General features: G+C 43.3%; 2 protein-coding genes across 2 annotated transcripts; both read left to right on the top strand.

Annotated features, from left to right (window-relative positions):
- The first annotated feature begins 5,074 nt into the window (after window positions 1-5,074).
- LOC141825035 (uncharacterized) lies at window positions 5,075-6,520 on the top strand. The gene has a single exon (XM_074712401.1). The coding sequence runs from the start codon at window positions 5,168-5,170 to the stop codon at window positions 6,347-6,349; it is 1,182 nt and encodes a 393-aa protein (XP_074568502.1). The 5' UTR covers window positions 5,075-5,167; the 3' UTR covers window positions 6,350-6,520.
- A 10,299-nt stretch (window positions 6,521-16,819) lies between these two features.
- Window positions 16,820-17,931, top strand: LOC141825069 (putative carboxylesterase 13). The gene has a single exon (XM_074712446.1). It carries the CDS (start codon window positions 16,939-16,941, stop codon window positions 17,890-17,892), a length of 954 nt encoding a protein of 317 aa, XP_074568547.1. The 5' UTR covers window positions 16,820-16,938; the 3' UTR covers window positions 17,893-17,931.
- Window positions 17,932-17,970: the final 39 nt, after the last annotated feature.

Raw genomic sequence — 17,970 nt, 5'->3', positions numbered from 1 at the left:
TTTGGCTAATTGATATCAATTTTGTGGCTTAACCAAACTTATCCATTTATTGATCTTGGGATGAAAATGAATACCATGTAAAAAGAGGTGAAGAGAAGCACAAAAAATACCTAGAAAATAGTAACCAAAGTCAAAGGGAGAAATGAAGTCAAAGTTAAAGAAATGTATTGATATCATGTATTTGTTAGTGTTCTAGCTAGATCCAATTGTGCCAATATATTGGAGTATCAAATATTTAGTTGAGATGTATTGAAAATAGTAACTGAGATATATTTATAAATACTTAGAGAATCTGTCGTCTCACTGGATGATAAAAGTGACTCATGATGTGACTGGATCTACTTGCATTAACATACGCCAGAAGGCGTCAGGAGTCATATATACCAACGAGGTTCTTTCGATGTTAAGTCACCATGAGTGTCATGAAAGAAATAGAATAGTATACATGTAAAAGAAGAAAAAAAAAGATTTGGGTTAAGATTAAGGTTAGGGATAGGTATTGTTAAGCAAACTAACTTTTCTATGATAGGATAGAAAAGTAATGCTCGATATGATTATTTATCTCAATCTATCTCACGCTTGAAAGCCAAGAATTTAAGTTAAGATAGATTGTCAAGTGTAGTGCTCTCATTTTCGTACCATTTGAAATGAGTTTCCCTTTCCGTCTGTAGCATTAATCCATCAAATTTAATACCCGATTCCCTTAAGAAAATTCAAGTATAGGAAGGAGATGAAGAACGGGTGGTGAATCTCAAAATTGTTGTTAGGATTTCCTTGAGCAGAATTTGACAAAACTGCCAAGAATTCAAATCCTGGAAAGGATTAGGGACTTGAAATCAGTACGTCATCAGTAAATGAAGCTTTTTTAGTTCTTGACTTCTTGTTTGAGGCAACAAGATTAAGCAGCAATATCCTTTTACAATGATATATTCTGGACATCATCATCTTTATCCTATTAAAGAACAAAAAGAGCTTCTCACACACCATCGGGATTTCAAAAGAAAAAAAAAAGGTCTTCCATCGATCGATCTTTATAACCTGAGGCATCATTTTGTCGTAGAACTGCAGGAAGATACCTCTTTAACCACCTCAAAAAATAAATTGACATCTTCTTCTTTCTTTCATCAGGTGTGTTTTTTAATTTGTGTGATAGCGAAATCTCGTTTTCCCTCTTCCAAGCTCCACATATATGATTAGTACATGCGACTTCTATCCTTAGTGCACACTCTCGCAGTCACTCATCTCTATCCAAAACCTTTCTCAAGCGTTGATTATTTGCACGTCATGTAATGGGGTGTTTGATGACGCCCCGGCCCTACTTGCTACTTTTCCATAGCACCTTCAACGGTTCATGCCATAAGCTTCATATTCTTCCATCTCCATTGCTACTTGCATCTTATTCTTGTTTTTCTCGAATGAAAATATTGATTGGTGTCCTGGATTTGATTGTTTTTTATGATGATATAAATTTGATTATTCATTGTAAATTTCAGCCAACCTACCTTTGTTGATACTCAAGCTAATGGATTGATCAACTATCTCATGCTGAAGAATTAAATTACAGAGGTTGGATCACTACTCAATTTCTGTTCTCTTTATTACTCAGCATCTTTGGCTAAAGATTTTTGTCTCATTAACGAACTAGCACAACAGATTTTGTAAGTTATTTAGCCTCTGCAGACTACATTCCCTTGGAATATACTTACATGTTGTCCAATGAGGTATTGAGCACTAAGAAGAAATGCTTCAGCTTGTAACCATGAAACTAAGATATAATTTATCAGGGTAAACCCCATCTTTATTGCTTTTATCAGTGGCCGTCAGTATCTAGAACATAGGTAAGTTATTAGTGGGCCTCAGCATCATTTTTGTTTCCTGGTCGTGCATGAAAGAAGTTGCTTTTACTTTTTGGGAGTAGAATGAGATGCTGTTGCATGCCTAAATTTTATAGAGTATTGAAAAATAATAATAATTCCTTAATTTAATGTTGGTACAACTTACTACAGCAGCACACTATTTGAATGATCAAACAAAGGCCATTTGTCATCAGCAAGTTGCATCTGCTCAACTCCTTTTTGATCTTCATATTTTTATCAGTGCACAGTACTTTAGGCCTTGTCAGGACAGTAAAAGTGACCTACACCGATTAACAGTAAGATATTGGAAATAAGATAGTAGATTACTTCCAGCGATTCACTTCTCTTGACCTTAGCATTTTATCATTTATCCCAGGGTAGAATAAAATTCTTATATTTATCACAGAAAATGTCCTGAACTTTTTCCTGCTGGTATACATATCCTCCACGAAGCTTTAGAAGGATTTTTAATGGTGACCCTGTACATCAGTGAGACAGAAAAACAACAAGTAGATTTCAGTATCAAACACAACGATTAAAAACACTTTGAAGTTGGTACTGTTCATGCAGAAAAGGACTTGAGTGAACATTCACCACCTAGCTTAATTACTTTTTCCCTGACGCGGTAAGATTAGCAGTAAGATCCTTTTCCAGTCTTTTTATCTTCTAAAATAAATAAAGAGCCAAAAGGGTTTCCTTCAGGATTGCACGAGAAAAAGGCAAGAATTGAACTTTAAGTTGCGCCTTGGAGAAGGCATCATTTAGTTTCAGCGCCACAGTAACACACCTCTTTATTTAACAGTAACCAACAAAAAATGAATTAGCATCTTCTTTTTTCTCTTTGATCTGGTGTCTGATAGTGATATCTCTCTTTCCCACTTTGAAGCTCCATAGGTTTATATGATTAACACCCCTAAACAAGCCTTAGTACTCCTCATAAACACATCTCTAGTAGATAAAACCTTTACTAGTGCTGTAGGTTTCATATTCTCCCATTCTAAATCCATCAAGAGCTTTTTTGATAAAATGTTTTCCTGGTTTCTGTAGGTTTATATCTGTTCTATCTATTCCCATATGTTTCAAAATAATTTATCCAGTCTCTTGGACTTGACAGATTGCTGTCTACCAGTTATAATATATTTGGCAATAATAGAACATTAATCTAGCTAATTGCCGTGCAGAAACAAAGTAAGAAAAGACAGTCTGAGGCAGTAGCATAGAATAGCAACCTTGAGAGAAACAATGTTCTTAGGGACACAATGAGCTCCTTGGACAAGTCTAAACAAGCACACCCTTTGAAAGTAAGGTTTCATCTTATACTTGATCTTATAACTTGGATCTTGAAACGAAGAATATGACATGATATCATTAGGCCTCATATAAGAATCACTCTAAATTTCCCTGACTTATTACTTTTGTGAGTGGGTATGATCAGTAGCTAGAACTTAGGTTAGTTGATTAATTGGACCTTGACACTATTTTTGCTTTCTGGTCATGTCTGAGATGACTAGTTGAATAAGAAGCTACTATGGTCCCTGCATCGCATGCCTAAATCTTTATAAATGGACAAACTATTTAAAGTCCTCTACATGCAACTATAGTCATAGCAAATCTAGGTCATTTTTTCAATATCCACATGCAACTCTGTAAACCCTTTTTGTCTTCTATTTGAAGATTCGAAGCATGCTTTAGACCTTTAGCTAGAAGATAAAGACGACCTGCCCTTATAGAGAGGTACACAGGGGGAAATGATTGCAGATTTCTTAAGTTTAGCTAACAGCCATACAAGCTTATGATCATAAACACGTAAATGAAAGTTCAACTCAAAGAAAAGTTCATATTGTATCAGTGCCTGAAGTCTTATAGGGAGGATTAAGTGATAGTGAAGTCAGAATATTTCAGAAATATCAGAGAAGCAACGAATCTATAACTCTTATAATGCATGCCCACTACCAATAAAGAAAGGTATCTTTAATCCTTTGGAGGTCGTTGTCTTATCTCAGAGGCTCGAACTGTGCAGTAAAAACCGCAGCCAATTAACAGGCTTAACAATGACCTTTCATTATCAACTAAGCATGCTTTAAGCAATCATTTAAGAAGTCCATTATCCATACGATCCCTCGTGCCAGGCGTGCATCGAAAGGCGTGCAGGGCGGTGTCGTAAATGACTGCTGCGATCATTTTACCTGCTCTGTTCGTGGTTTGCTTTCTTTTTTCAACTGCTTCACACTGGCGTGCCAGTCCAGTGAAATAAAGCCCATTAAATTAATCAATTAATTTGCAAATTCCCTTGTACCGAAGTCCCATGTCCCCCCACCCCCCCCCCCCCCGCCTGTCCCCCCCCCCCATTTCGTTAAATAAATGGTGCAGAGTGCAGAGCCTTAGGATGGTCATAGGTCTTATAATTTGAGGGAGAACTGATATCCTGCGGGATTCGTACGCGACACCTCTGATCCATCGCCACTGCCGTCGCTCTTACCGCGCTGTCTAACCGCCACCTCGGGCGCGATCGATGTGCCACTCGCCTGTGCTCCGTCCGGCGACGGATTTCGCCGGATAGTGATGGGAATCCGACGAATTTGATCGGAAACGCGACCGACAGTGTCTGGCGCCGGATTTTGACCAAATTGCGGGTTGAGACCAACTGAGGAAGGACCGCGATTTGGTCAGAATTTGACCGTCGATTTGGTCGGAATCCAGTGCTAGACACTGCCGGCCAAATCGTTGTCGGAGGCTGGCTCGAGGAAGGACCGCCGTGCTCGGTCGGTCTCCGACCATGATTTGGCAGGAATTCGATCGCGATTTGGCCGGCAGTGGCTGTGAGCAGGCACGGATTGCGTTTCCGAGCAAATTCATTGGATTCCGGTCACTATCCGGCCGGAATCCGTCATCGGATGGAGCGTCGGTAAGTGGTGCGTCGATCGCGCTCGAGGCGGCGGTTAGACGGGACGGCAGCAACGGCGGAGGGTCAGAGGTATCGCATACGGGTCGTGCGAAATAAGTCGTGCAGGATATTAAATTTCTAATTTGAACTACTTTGTTTATAAAATAGTGATCATATACAAGTTTCTTTTTACGGCGATAAATAATTTTTTCTAAAGAGAAACGGCAGGGCAATGGGATGCAACAACTGGCACTGCGGCGCCTATATAACGCTATCCTCCGCTCTTCTCTTTCCTCCCTCCTTTTAAAAAAAGTGCATCTTGTTCCATAGCACACACCCGCAGCTGTGCGGACTGCAATCTGCAAAGAGGAAGAACTTACCTCCTCAAAAGCTGCGAAGGCATCGCCACGGACCCAACGTGCCTTCCATGGTCGACGTACACCGTCGGATGGCCGCCCTTAGTCCGTCCCACGCCGCTGGGCTCCGCCGCCTCTCTGTCCGCGCAGCCACAGCATCCCACGCTGCCACCGCCGCCGCAACTCACCGCCTAGGCATCCTATCCCTCCGCCCCCTCGCCGAGGGCGTCCTCTCCCACCTCTGCGCCGCCTCCGTCCCCCTCTGCCCAGGACTCTCCGAGTCAGAGCTCGCCTGCCTTGAGGCTGACCTCGCCTTCTCCTTCCCCCCTGACCTTCGCGCGCTCCTCGCCCTGGGGATTCCCTCAGGCCCTGGCTTCCCGGATTGGCGTGCGCCTAGGCCCGGTCGCCTCCTCTGCCTCCCTCGCGCAGCCGCAGCCTTCCAGGTCGCCTGCGGAACCTTATGGCCGCGCTCCTGGGGCTCCCGCCCTGCCGACCCTGCCCGGGCCCTCCGCCGGGCCCGTGCTGCTCTCCGCCGTGCACCTCTTCTCCTACCACTCTTCGGTCGCTGCTATATCCCCTGCCTCCCATGTCTCGCCGGGAACCCTGTTTTCTACGTCGACGACTCTCGTGTGTTCTGCTGCGCCCTCGACTTCGCCGACTTCTTCCAGCGTCATTGGTCGACTTCCCCGCACGCAGATTTCTCTTGCCCTCTCCCCAGCCTCGACGCCGCCCGTTGGATTGAGTTCTGGAGCGACGCCGCGTCCGACCGCCGTCGCCGTAACTCCTCTTCTTCGTCCTCCTCCTCAGCTTCGGATGCGGTCTCCTCGTCTTCATTACCGTCGTCTCCTCCAGATCCGGAGCGCTTCGTGGAGATCCGCACCCCGAGTCTGCCGGACTGGGTCGGGGGCTACCTCGATGGCATCGGATCCGTATTGAGGCAAGGTGGGTGGGGCGAATGCGACATCCGTGAGATGGTCCACGTGCCGGCCTCAAGGGTCTTCGACAGTGTCGACCAGCCAGACACATCGGCCGCAATGGTCGACGCCGAGGTGGCGCTCGACGCTCTGCTGGTGAAGGTGGGCTGGTGCTCCGACTCGCTCCGCCTGGCAGGGTGGAGCTCCGACGACATCTCCGATGCGCTGGACCTCGACCTCCTCCGGAAGAGGGGAAGGGAACGATGCTCGCCGGTGAAACTACCGCCTGCGGTGGCGCTTAAGCTGGAGAAACTGGTGGAGGCCGTGGCCCGATCCTAACTCGCGGTGGGCAGACTCAAATGCGGAGTATTTTGCTTTATCTATTTTTTTAATTATCTTTTATTTTATTCTTCAAAGGTGTTTTGTAACGGTCGACGGGTTGGGACAAGGAGTGGGAATAGAGTAAAGAACGAGCAAGGGGGAAAATGAATAAATTACTGTAGTACTATCAGATGCGACTAGTATTACGAATAGAAGTCTTTTAATAACTAATAATATTTTATGTCATTGTGAAAACTTTTGAAGTGATTTAGTATTTGAATAGAAACAAACTGTCATCAGTTAACATGTTCAATTCCTTAGATAACTGGTGGTGCAGTGGTGCTGTAAAGGTGGTTCATTAGGATAAGATCCATGCAAAACATGAGGATTTCGGGGAGCAACATCTTTCTGAAACAACACTTGGAGCTACAGACCGTTGGATCCACATCGTGATTACATGTGGGAATGCAAACAAACTAAACCTTTTGGTGATTCTCAAAGTGTCAATCTATAGAATCGACTAAAAACAATACCGTTAAGGAACACAAATCCTACTAAATCTTGTGAAACATGTAATAACAGAGTAGTTACACTCATCTCACCCCCTTATCGACCACCTTAATACCTCATGCGAAGTCCTCACAGTGCTTCACATGACCCATCACGGTCCCAGTGTCAATCTGCCTCGTCGCCTTCGCCTTGCAGTCGATCGTACGACGAGGTGAAATGGAAGCAGGGCTCGGTCGATAACGACTTCGCTCAAGGCGGATCCACATCGTTGCTGTGCTTCAGCAGCAGCTAGCCACGGCCATACACCGGCGAGCCCATGCGCCACTTACACAAACGTGGAGAACGGACTGGTCACGCCAACTCATCACTAGTGGCCCTGAACCGCCATGTGCTTCGGCGATGTAATCAGAATTAAGAAACAGAGCAGGGACGTACTATCGGTCGGTTGGATCGAGGTAGCAACCAATGGAAGTTTCTGAGCAATCGCTGATCCTCCTCGCAGTAGAACTTCTTGTCGGAGTGTCTGTAATTATGGTTTAGGTGGAGATAGAGATAAGCAGGCAGCCAATTTCTGTCGATCCTGTCGACGTTTTCGATGGGGAATCTGAAGGGAGAATCTGCGAGGTTTCAGGGAATTATGGCTAGCGGAGGAGGCTATGGAAGTCGTCGGGAAGCTTGAGGGGGAGCAGGAGGACCTTGTGGTTGAAGAGGAAGGTGGAGACGACGCTCATGACTCTGTTTCCGATGCCTCCAGTGTCGAGCCGCACCACGTATAGTTAACTGTACTCCATCGGCTCGCCGGGGGCGTTGGACTTGAGCTGCTCCATGGACTTCTTGTAGAGCGCCGTGTTGAGGCAACACCTCCATTGGAACCGCTGCAGGAGGTAGGGGGAAAGGATGTTGCTGGATTAATGCTGACAGTTAGCGGCTCGCCGTCAAGAAGCGTCGTCGAACTCAGGGCTTAGTTGGCCGCCGAGAAGCCGGTCAATATTGCATGCGCCACCGACAAGCCGATCTGAATGATGAAAACATGAAGAAATATTAATTAAAATGAATGAGTTCATAGAAAATCGATCTCTCATACCTTCTACGTTGGTCGTCGCATTGTTGCCGGCAAGCATAGCGTCAAGCTTCGAGCCTCCGCTGAAGGTACCGGCGGTCTCCACCGCCAGCAGCACGACGGCCGAAAACTGCCAGCAGCACCATGCACGTATAGTAGATATTAATTTTTTAATATAAAATCAACCGATCATTTTTATTATTACAAAATTCATATAGTAATTAACATACAAAACAGAGACTTGATTCACCAACTAATAGGACTTTGATCAAATTTGCCATAGTCTTCTCCATTTCAAATATATATATATATATATATATATATATATATATATATATATATATATATATAATATATATATATATATATATATATATATATATATATATATATAGTTTCATTCAAATAATCAGTTGGTGTTGGCGAACTTTTGTTGGGATGTTCTTGTTTTAGATCGCCTACTGATGAGTCATCGATAATTCTAATCTTGAGAATGATAGAGTCACGCAGGACTCGCCCGTTGAAAAGAGATGGTGGCATTCTTGTAAGGCTGCAAAGAGAAAGAGGGTGAAAAGAATAGAGACCAAGGGTATTTTGGCTCAGTCACTCCGACGCTCAAGTAAGTCTGTGGATCGGAGATGAAGGAGAAGATCAAAAAGTGTAGGCCGGAGGCAGAGAATATTGGTTGTGTGTGCGCATACCTATGCCCACAAGAAGTGGGGTCATTATATGAAGTCATCAGAGGGGATGTCCTATCGTCGATAAGAAGAATATCCAATCGTTACGGTAGTTAAGGGTTTTATCATCCATGCTTGGTACGAACCCAGACCATGTTGCGTTAATCATGATGTATTAATGTGGTAAGTGAGCTACCATCAAATACTTTATTATTTCATGTGTCTTTCTGGCGACAATATGACAAGTTGAATGATAGAATGGAGGGAGTGGGGTTGCTCAAGAGTGTGGACTCGGTGGAACTGAGCTGACTCAGGAGTCGACCACGATCTAGAGATCACAAAATCAGTAGGACACTGAGTAGCTCAAGGGTTCGGTCAGACACCAACTCACAGAGTCAATCCGACCTCGAGTCAATTAGGAGTCAAGGGCTCAGAGAATTTGGAGCTCGGAATTTGAAGCTCGGATGGGCTTCTAGTCAAGCACTCTGTGGAGTTGAGCTTTAAGAGGGGTCGAGTGAGTGTTGAGTTTAAGCCGAACTAGTTGCGGAGTTGAGTATCGAGTCAGCTATGGGGTTAGTTGGGCAAGGAGCTAAACTAGAGCGGGAAACTCAGGCGTGAAGCTCGAATCGAGAGCTAAGCCCAGCTAGCTAAGGGGTCAGGCACAGAGCAGAGCTAACCGGCCATGGGACTAGGCATTACATCCAACATGTCACCGTCAATTAAACTAGATGTTCAATCGGTTAACTAATTTGTTTAAAACGACATTTAAAAGTTTGCTCCAAACGATTTGGTAATTAACTGACGTAAGAGTTTCTCTACCTTTTTTATCGACTCTGTTTCTGACCCTCTTATATGCTCTCCTTTATATATGCTTCTTTTCCAAGGATTGGCACGAATAAAAGGAAAAAAGTCCTAAATTATTGGTACTTTAATGGGGCATATATCTCCAAATCTTGTCATCACTTTACATGATTCTTGATATAACACCCATAGAATTCTCGCTCATGCTTCCATATAACTGCTAGCTTCCTTCTTGTTACTAAAACTGCAGCATTGCAGGAATATGGTCATCGAGCTCAGGTGCTATGCCGGCGACAAGGACTTAGTCAGGCCGTCATCACGGTGGAAGAGTTCAAAGAGTGGCTGAGGAGGTTCGACGCCGACAAGGATGGTCGGATAAGCGGCGCGGAGCTGCGAAGGGCGATCACCAGCATCTTCGGGCGGCGCAAAGGTTGGAAGATGGGGAGGCGAGGGATGAAGTATGCCGACGCCAACGGCGACGGCTTCATCGACGTGGATGAGATCGACAAGTTGGTAGAGTTTGCTCGTGTGCAGTTGGCTCTCAAGATCGGGTATAATTAACTTAATCGCATGCTTTTAGTGCTAATTAATACGTGTGTCATGTACAAGACGACGATGTAAGAAGCTTAAAGTTATTTGTCAGCTAGCTTCATATGCGTGTACGCGCGCTTGTCGTGAAAGATCCAATATAATCCAATTAATATATTGCAACTGCTACTGCACCTTTCAGTTATATTGATCCTTAATATATATATATATAAGATCTCCTTGCGGTTTTATAGAGTTTTCTCAGGATTTGATGAACTTTGGAAAACAAATTAAATTGAATATTTATATTTTGGATCTGAGCTCTCATAGGATACATATATTCTCATCTGAAACAAATTAGTGACTTGTGGAAAGTCAATAAGAAGAACAAAAATTGGCGTATCATCTGTCGGTTGTAACTTGTAACTGCAGCTATTTAGAATGTGTTATGTCGAATTTTCCATTATTGGATAACACAAATCAAAATTTTACTTATACTGAGAGCAGCTGCAACGCAGCTGGCGTTAATCGCAACGTTAATGCGCATGATCGGGTCCACTGCCACGTGGTTGACAGTAGTGGTCGACCAGTGGTCGACCACTATATGGTGATCGACCACGTGGTCGACCACCACTCAGGTTTGGCATTTGACGATTGGCGTTAACATTAAAAAAATTAAAAAAAATTATGGCCCGCCGATTAACGCGTTCAGAACTCTGAACGCGTTAAATACCTCACTCCTCCACGTCTTTCCCTCGCTCCTCCACGTCCGCTGTTAACGCGCGATTAACAGCGCGTTGCGGATGCTCCGAGCGGGCTTTGAATTTACTATTTACTTTAAAAATGAATGAGAAAGGCCGTTTATCTATTATATAAAAAAAATTATTACATATTGAACTTCAAATTTAAACATTTTATAAATGCTCCAATTTGGGTCAAATCTTAAGAAACTCAGTACGGTTGATTTTGGGATGAATCAACAACCACATAGAGCCGGTTGGAGGACTTGGTTATGGAAGAGTCGACAGAAAACTTGGCAGAAGGAGTCAGTTTGAGGACTTGACTGGAAAAGTCGGAGAATGGGACAAGCGATCCTTGCCCAGAGGGGCTCTGCATCCATGTCCAAGCTTAAGTTGGAGAGAATAAAATGAGTCGACCCTTCCCGAAGAGACTCCGCGCCCATATCTGAGTCGGAGGAATGAAACGGCGACTCTAGAATTTTTAAAGGCTGTCTTCAATCCAGATAGAAAAAATTATAGAAGTTCTTGAGAATTTTTGAAGGTACTTCAAAAAGATAATTACTAAATTTATCATGAATGGATAGACATAGTATTGCAAAGATTGGTAGATCCATAATATGCATGAATCATAAAAAGGGAATAAAGAAGAATAATTATTCGGAGTGACTAAAGTTCTATATTGATATTTGATCCTGAAGCTCGAAACAATTCTCCACCAGATCCATTCATTTGTAAGAAGCAACCGTTGCGGCTCTTTGTACTCCTTCCCCAGAAATCTGTGAGCAATCCTCTCCTATGCGAAGATCCCACCTGTGTTACCAAATTAGCAGCTCAAATCCATATCTGTAATCTCTAAACATTTACATAGCAAAAGAAGTAGTTAAGCTAGGAAAGCATGTAATAAATGTTTGCATTCCCTCCTAATATCACTGAGGAAATAAGAATACAGAGTCAAGTATCAAAATTAAGGATAATAGACAATTTTATAAGAATACCACTTTGTGTAAAGTAAGATAAGGATAGAAACTCTCCTCCAGAAAAGGGATAACTAGAACGACCCAGCATGCAATGCATTTGTTGCTTCTTCTAGTTGGATCATGGAATTCTTTAGAATAACCCTTGCAACTGTAATCCTTCGCTTTGACCACTAGATATTTATATTCTCTGTTCTCAACCTTTGGACAGACATTTATCAATGAATTTTTCACATAAATATTAATAAAAGAATCAGTCTCTACCACTAGGGAGATAGCTTCTCCCCCTGATCCTGTTGATCAAATATGACAATATAATTGATGAGTAAGAGATCACGTTAATAGCCAACAAACTATCAAACACTTGTCCATCTTTGAGTACCCATTGAGAAAGATTATTTAGGCACAGATAAAAAATGAATCTACTGATAATAATTTGGCGATATAACAAATGAATCTACCGATAATAATTCGCCGACTCACTTAGATTTGGATTTGGATGCATATGCAACTTTAATATCTCTCACACTCTCTCTATTCGTTCATTAAATATAAAATTTATTTTTAAGATTTAGATGACATGCAATTTCAATATTTTTCTCTACTCTCTCCATGGAAAATAAATCTCTTTTTTTCTTTCTCACATGTCGATTTATATAACTTGAATTTATTTATTTTTTAATTTAACTATTAAAATTAAAATCAAAATATCAAATCTACTTTCTCCAAACTCTAATCTTTTATATGTGATGCAGACAATGTAAATGATGTGAAAAGTCAAAAAAGAGATAGCGGTCAAAGTCAAACCAAGGTGGCAAGACCAGTCAACATAGGTTCGGCTTCACCAGGACAGAGTAATTGGCGCCTCAAGTCCAATCCATAATAGGAATGTCGTATGGGCCCAGCCTTGGTCCACCCCACCGAGCCCATCTGGGCCGGACGACCAGCCTCGTCTCGGTCATACTTATCTCCGGCATACTTATCTCGGCCAACATTGTCTTGGCTATCCTCGTCTCGACTACACTTGTCTCAGCTAATCTTGTCTCAGCCAGCCTCATCTCGATCATACTTGTCTCGGCCAACCATGTCTCGGCTATCCTCGTCTCGGTCATACTGTCTCGGCCAACCTTGTCTGATCAATCTTATCTCGACTAGTCTCATCTCAGTCATACTTGTCTCGGTCAACTTTCAGTATTTGTTCTCAGCCACTCCACCTCGCCCTACCTCATCAGGGGCCCTCGCCTTAAGCCCTGAGAATGCTAGCACAACGCACAATCACTCAAAGGAGGTATGCATAGGTACAACAGATCTGGTTCCCTCCGATACCCTTCCTTCTGCTATTATAGTCAGAGAATGTATCAAGTTGCCAGATATGGTCCCCTCATGAGATTGGTTGAACACCTACTCATAGAGTTAATTCGACCCCGAATCAATCAGGAGTCAAGATTGGGGCTCGGATTTTGAGCTCGAACGAGCCTCTAGTCGAGCACTAAGCGAAGTCGAGCCTTAAAAAGGGTTGGGTGTTGAGCTAGTTCTAAGCCGAACTAGTTGCAGAGTTAGGTGTCGAGTCGGCCACAGAGTTGTTTGGGCAAGGAGCCAAACTAGAGTGGGGAGCTTGGCCGTGGAGCTCAGACTGAGAGCTAAGTCGAGCTGGCTAAGGGGTCGGGCACCGAGCAGAGCTAACCACCCATGGCATTAGGCATTGCATCCGATGCATCACCGCTAATTGAACAAGATCTTGAGTTTCTTCACTAAGGTATACAGCACAGGGATATTCAATCGGTTAACTAATTTGTTCAAAACTAAATTTAAAAGTTTGCTCCAACCAATTTGGTAATTAACTGACGTAAGAGTTTTTCTACCGTTTTTTATCGACTGTCTGTTTCTGACCCTCTTATATGCTCTCTTTTATATATGCTTCTTTTCCAAGGATTGGCACGAATAAAAGGAAAAAAGTCCTAAATTATTGGTACTTTAATGGGGCATAAATCTCCAACCCTTGTCATCACTTTACATGATTCTTGATATAACACCCATAGAATTCTCGATAGCTCATGCTTCCATATAACTGCTAGCTTCCTTCTTGTTACTAAAACTGCAGCATTGCAGGAATATGACCGGCGGGTTCTATTGCTACCGCCCCTGGGAAAAGCCCCCAGTCGAGGACGTCGTCACGGTGGAAGAGTTCAAAGAGTGGCTGAGGAGCTTCGACGTCGACAAGGATGATCGGATAAGCGGCGCGGAGCTGCGAAGAGCGATCACCAGCATCTTCGGGCGGCTCAAAGGTTGGAAGATGGGGAGGCGAGGGATGAAGTATGCCGACGCCAACGGCGACGGCTTCATCGGCGCGGATGAGATCGACAAGTTGGTAGAGTTTGCTCGGGTGCAGTTGGCTCTCAAGATCGAGTAAAATTAACTTAATCGCATGCTTTTAGTACTAATTAATACGTGTGTCATGTATAAGACGATGATGGAAGAAGCTTAAAGTTATTTGTCAGCTACATATGCGTGTAATTTATATACAACGCGCGCTTGTCGTGAAAGATCCAAAGCATCCAAATTAATTAATATATTGCAACTGCTACTGCACCGTTCAGTTATATTGATCCTTAATATATGTAAGTGTTTCCTTGCGGTTTTATAGAGTTTTCTCAGGATTTGATGAACTTTGGAAAACAAATTAAATCGAATATTTGTATTTTGGATCTGAGCTCTCATAAGATATATATATTTATTCTAATCTGAAAGAAATTAGTGACTTATGGAAAGTCAATAAGAAGAACAAAAATTGGCGTATATCTGTCGGTTGTAACTTGTTACTGCAGCTTCAATTACATCCATTCCAAATCTTGTGAGTTTTTGAAGTGCCAAGGAATTCAAATATGTCCTCCTTTACTATTTTTGAGCTTCTCTAATAATGTCAAAGAAAAAAAAATCTTGAGTTATAATGTTTAGGTTGAAAATTAACATAATACTCCAACATTTCTGGGGAGCCTGAAATAAGTAATGGATGACAATTCTTAAACTCTTTACGATCTTAGAAGCTCATAGGACTTGAAATGGATATAATTTGAGCTTTTTATGTTGATCAATGGGGTTTTGATCGAAATCCACTAATAGAATTAAGCTATTTGAATTTTTGCAAACTTGTACCCATCCAATATAATTGAGTCAGAGTAAGATAGATATGATGTCAAACTTTGTTTTGATCAAATTAAAGGCCCGGGAAGATCAAGCTCAACTTAGGGCTTGATAGGTCTTGTCACGCTAGGCCCTTGATCAGAACCTATTAGGCACAAGTTTGGCTTGGTCTTTCCACACCAAGCCTTTGATTAGAATCAAAATTGGATATCATATCTACTTTTCTCTTATTCAACTCTACAATATAGGTGCAAATTTACAGAAATTCAAATAACTTATACCCATCAGTGGATTTCAATCAAAATCCACTGATCAACCTAAAGATCTCAAATTACACCTATTTAAGGTCTCGTGGATTGTTGAGATCGCAAAGAGTCCAAAGGTATCATCCGTTACTTATTTCGAACTTCCTAAAGGTGCTCCAGTATTTTGCTAACTTTTAGCTAGAATACTTGGTCTTGATTTCTTAGAAACCAGGACCACATTGGGTTTGATCCGAAAGCAGACTAGGACCAAGTTGTCAGCAGTTGATGTTAACTTTCACATCTTATTTTTACCCAATCGATAATGAAAAATTCAACATTAATTTTTTTTATCAAAAGAGCATCACATCTTCTTATAAATTGACATAATTATCCTCTGGTATTGTTCATCTCCCGTCTAAATTTTGAATTAGTTAGGTGCATTGTAGCAGCTACTAAGTTGTAGTTGTTAAAAACTAAGTTGTTATATAGTTATAGCAGTTACGGTTCCGTAATTACTATAACACAAAAAAAAATTTAAACAAAAGTCAAAAGAATGTCTCTTTTGATGAAAATGATTTAGAACTTTCAAAAAGGATTTAAACGATAAAAACAATTAATTTTATAGTAGTTATGGAATCATAATTATTATAATTATATGATAACTCAGTTGTAATAATTATAATTTTATAATTATTAAAATATAAATTTTAAATCTTAAATATTGAGATATCATAATTTTCGAATTGGATTGAACTATAATAAATAAAAAATCAACTTACGATGCAATTTTGATGATTTGATAGAAAAAGAGACACACTTTTAATTAAAATTATATCATTCTTATCTTGTTTTTCATGATCCCTTTTTTTCAGTCGGATCTGCTCCTTCCACCGCAACTCCATTCTCCCGGCGGCTCCTACCGTCGTTTTTGCCTCCGCCTCCGCCTCCGCCTCCGCCTCCGCCTCCGCCCCCACGTGCTGACCGTCACACCGCCACTTCGCGCGCAGCTGGTGCAGAACTGCGGCGGCCCGAATACAGGGGCCGGGAATTGTGCCCCCTGCCTGTGCAATCCCTAATGTGGTCGACCACGTGGCTCCAGAAGTTTGTGTATTGTCAACTGACTTTTGCTTTCGGCGCCGCCCATTCAATTCTTGCAGCAACCATGCGTTCATACTGAACCAGCTAAAGTACCCGGAGTAATGATTTTCTAGATTTTGTTCTCATCGTTGAAACCTTACGCGTTGCTGAAATTGGATGCACATATTATTTCGATTAGCAGAAATTTAACTCTCCGTGCGTCGAAAGCAACATGACACAACATGTGAAAAAGTAGCTGAAGTTTATTATATTGGCTGACTATTCTTAAGGGAGAATTGGCTATGTAAAAGATTTACACCACAATAATTAAAAATTTTGCTTTATTTGCAAGGATAACTCGGATATATACAAGTATGAGGCATTAGATTAAATCTTTGGGGTTCCTTCAATCGCCATCAGCTTTGCGCTCTCTCTCTCTCTCTCTCTCTCTTCTTCAAAAGTAAACAGACCGTTACTAGAATGTTCCTCTGCGGCTCAAACGTGTCCACCGATCCATTATCGTTACGTGTTGGCGTGTGCTGTCGACACGTAGGCTTCACTTTATTGCTTGCGCCATTGCCTCGCTGCGGCTTCCACCTCTCTCCTATCATACTCCACACCTCTCTCCTCTCACTTTTCGCAGTTCCATTTTGTTTTTCAAATAAATAAAAAGAGAAGGGAAAAAAAGGTGGAAGTGACACGAGTCCCTCTTCATTCATTATTTTCGCAACCGTAGTCGGTCAAAAAGAGCAAGACTTGAATCGTGAAGACCGACAGAGAGTCTGTTCTTCTCCCTTGGCTTCAAAGTCATTTGGGCGATTCACCTGCCAACGATACCATACCAGCCATCGATCATGGATCCCGACTCCGAGGTTGTCTTCGACTTCCCACCCTTTCTCCGCCTCTACAAGAACGGGAGCGTCCATCGCCTCATCGGCAACGACTACATCCCCGCCGGCATCGATCCCTCCACCGGCGTCGTTTCCAAGGACGTCCTCATCGACCCGCACACCGTCCTCTCCGCCCGCCTCTACCTCCGCTGCCGCTCCGCCTCCACCCGCCGCCCCATCTTCGTCTACTGCCACGGCGGTGCCTTCGTCATCGAGTCCGCCTTCTCCCCTACCTACCACACCTTCCTCAACAACCTCGTGGCCCAGACCGACGTCGTCGCCGTCTCGATCGAATACCGCCGCGCCCCCGAGCACCCGCTCCCAGCCGCGTACCATGACGCCCTCGCGGCGCTGAGGTGGGTGGCCTCCCACGCAGGCGGCGGCGGCAGCGGCCAAACGTGGCTGGCCGAGCGCGGCGATTTCGGCCGATTGTTCCTGGCGGGGGACAGCGCGGGAGGTAACATTGCGCACAACATTCTGGTGCGGACGCGGACGGAGCCGCTGGAGAACGAGGTCAAGGTGGCCGGGTTGCTGTTGATACACCCTTTTTTCTGGGGCAAAGAGGCGGTGGGATCGGAGCCAACGGATCCAGTCTTCCGGCAGTGGCTGGAGACGACCTGGGGGTTCGTGTGCGGATGGAGCGCCGGGATTGAGGATCCTAGAGTGGATCCATTCCGGAACGAGGCTGCACTGAGGGAATTGCCGTGCCGACGGGTGCTGGTGAGCATCACGGAGAGGGATTGGTTCAGGGAGAGAGGAAAGGAGTACTATGAGAGGCTGAGGGCGAGTGGGTGGGAGGGGGAGGCGGAGCTGGTGGAGACAGCGGAGGAGGAGCACGTCTACTTCCTGAGCAAGCCCAAATGCGACAAGGCGTTGGCGGAGATGGCCCGCTTCGTCGCCTTCATTACTCGTGATTAATTTGGGATTTTTTTTAAAAAATAAAATCATTATTTTGACTTCTTTATTTTGGTAGTACGTGGCATTTGATTTTTGTTT

The sequence above is a fragment of the Curcuma longa genome, chromosome 3, assembly GCF_044706935.1.
Source record: "Curcuma longa cultivar G26 ecotype Majalengka, Jawa Barat chromosome 3, ITB_CL_G26_1.1, whole genome shotgun sequence".
Taxonomy (NCBI): Eukaryota; Viridiplantae; Streptophyta; class Magnoliopsida; order Zingiberales; family Zingiberaceae; genus Curcuma; species Curcuma longa.
Note: the sequence above shows the minus strand (reverse complement) of the source record. Positions and strands in the feature narration are given on the sequence as shown.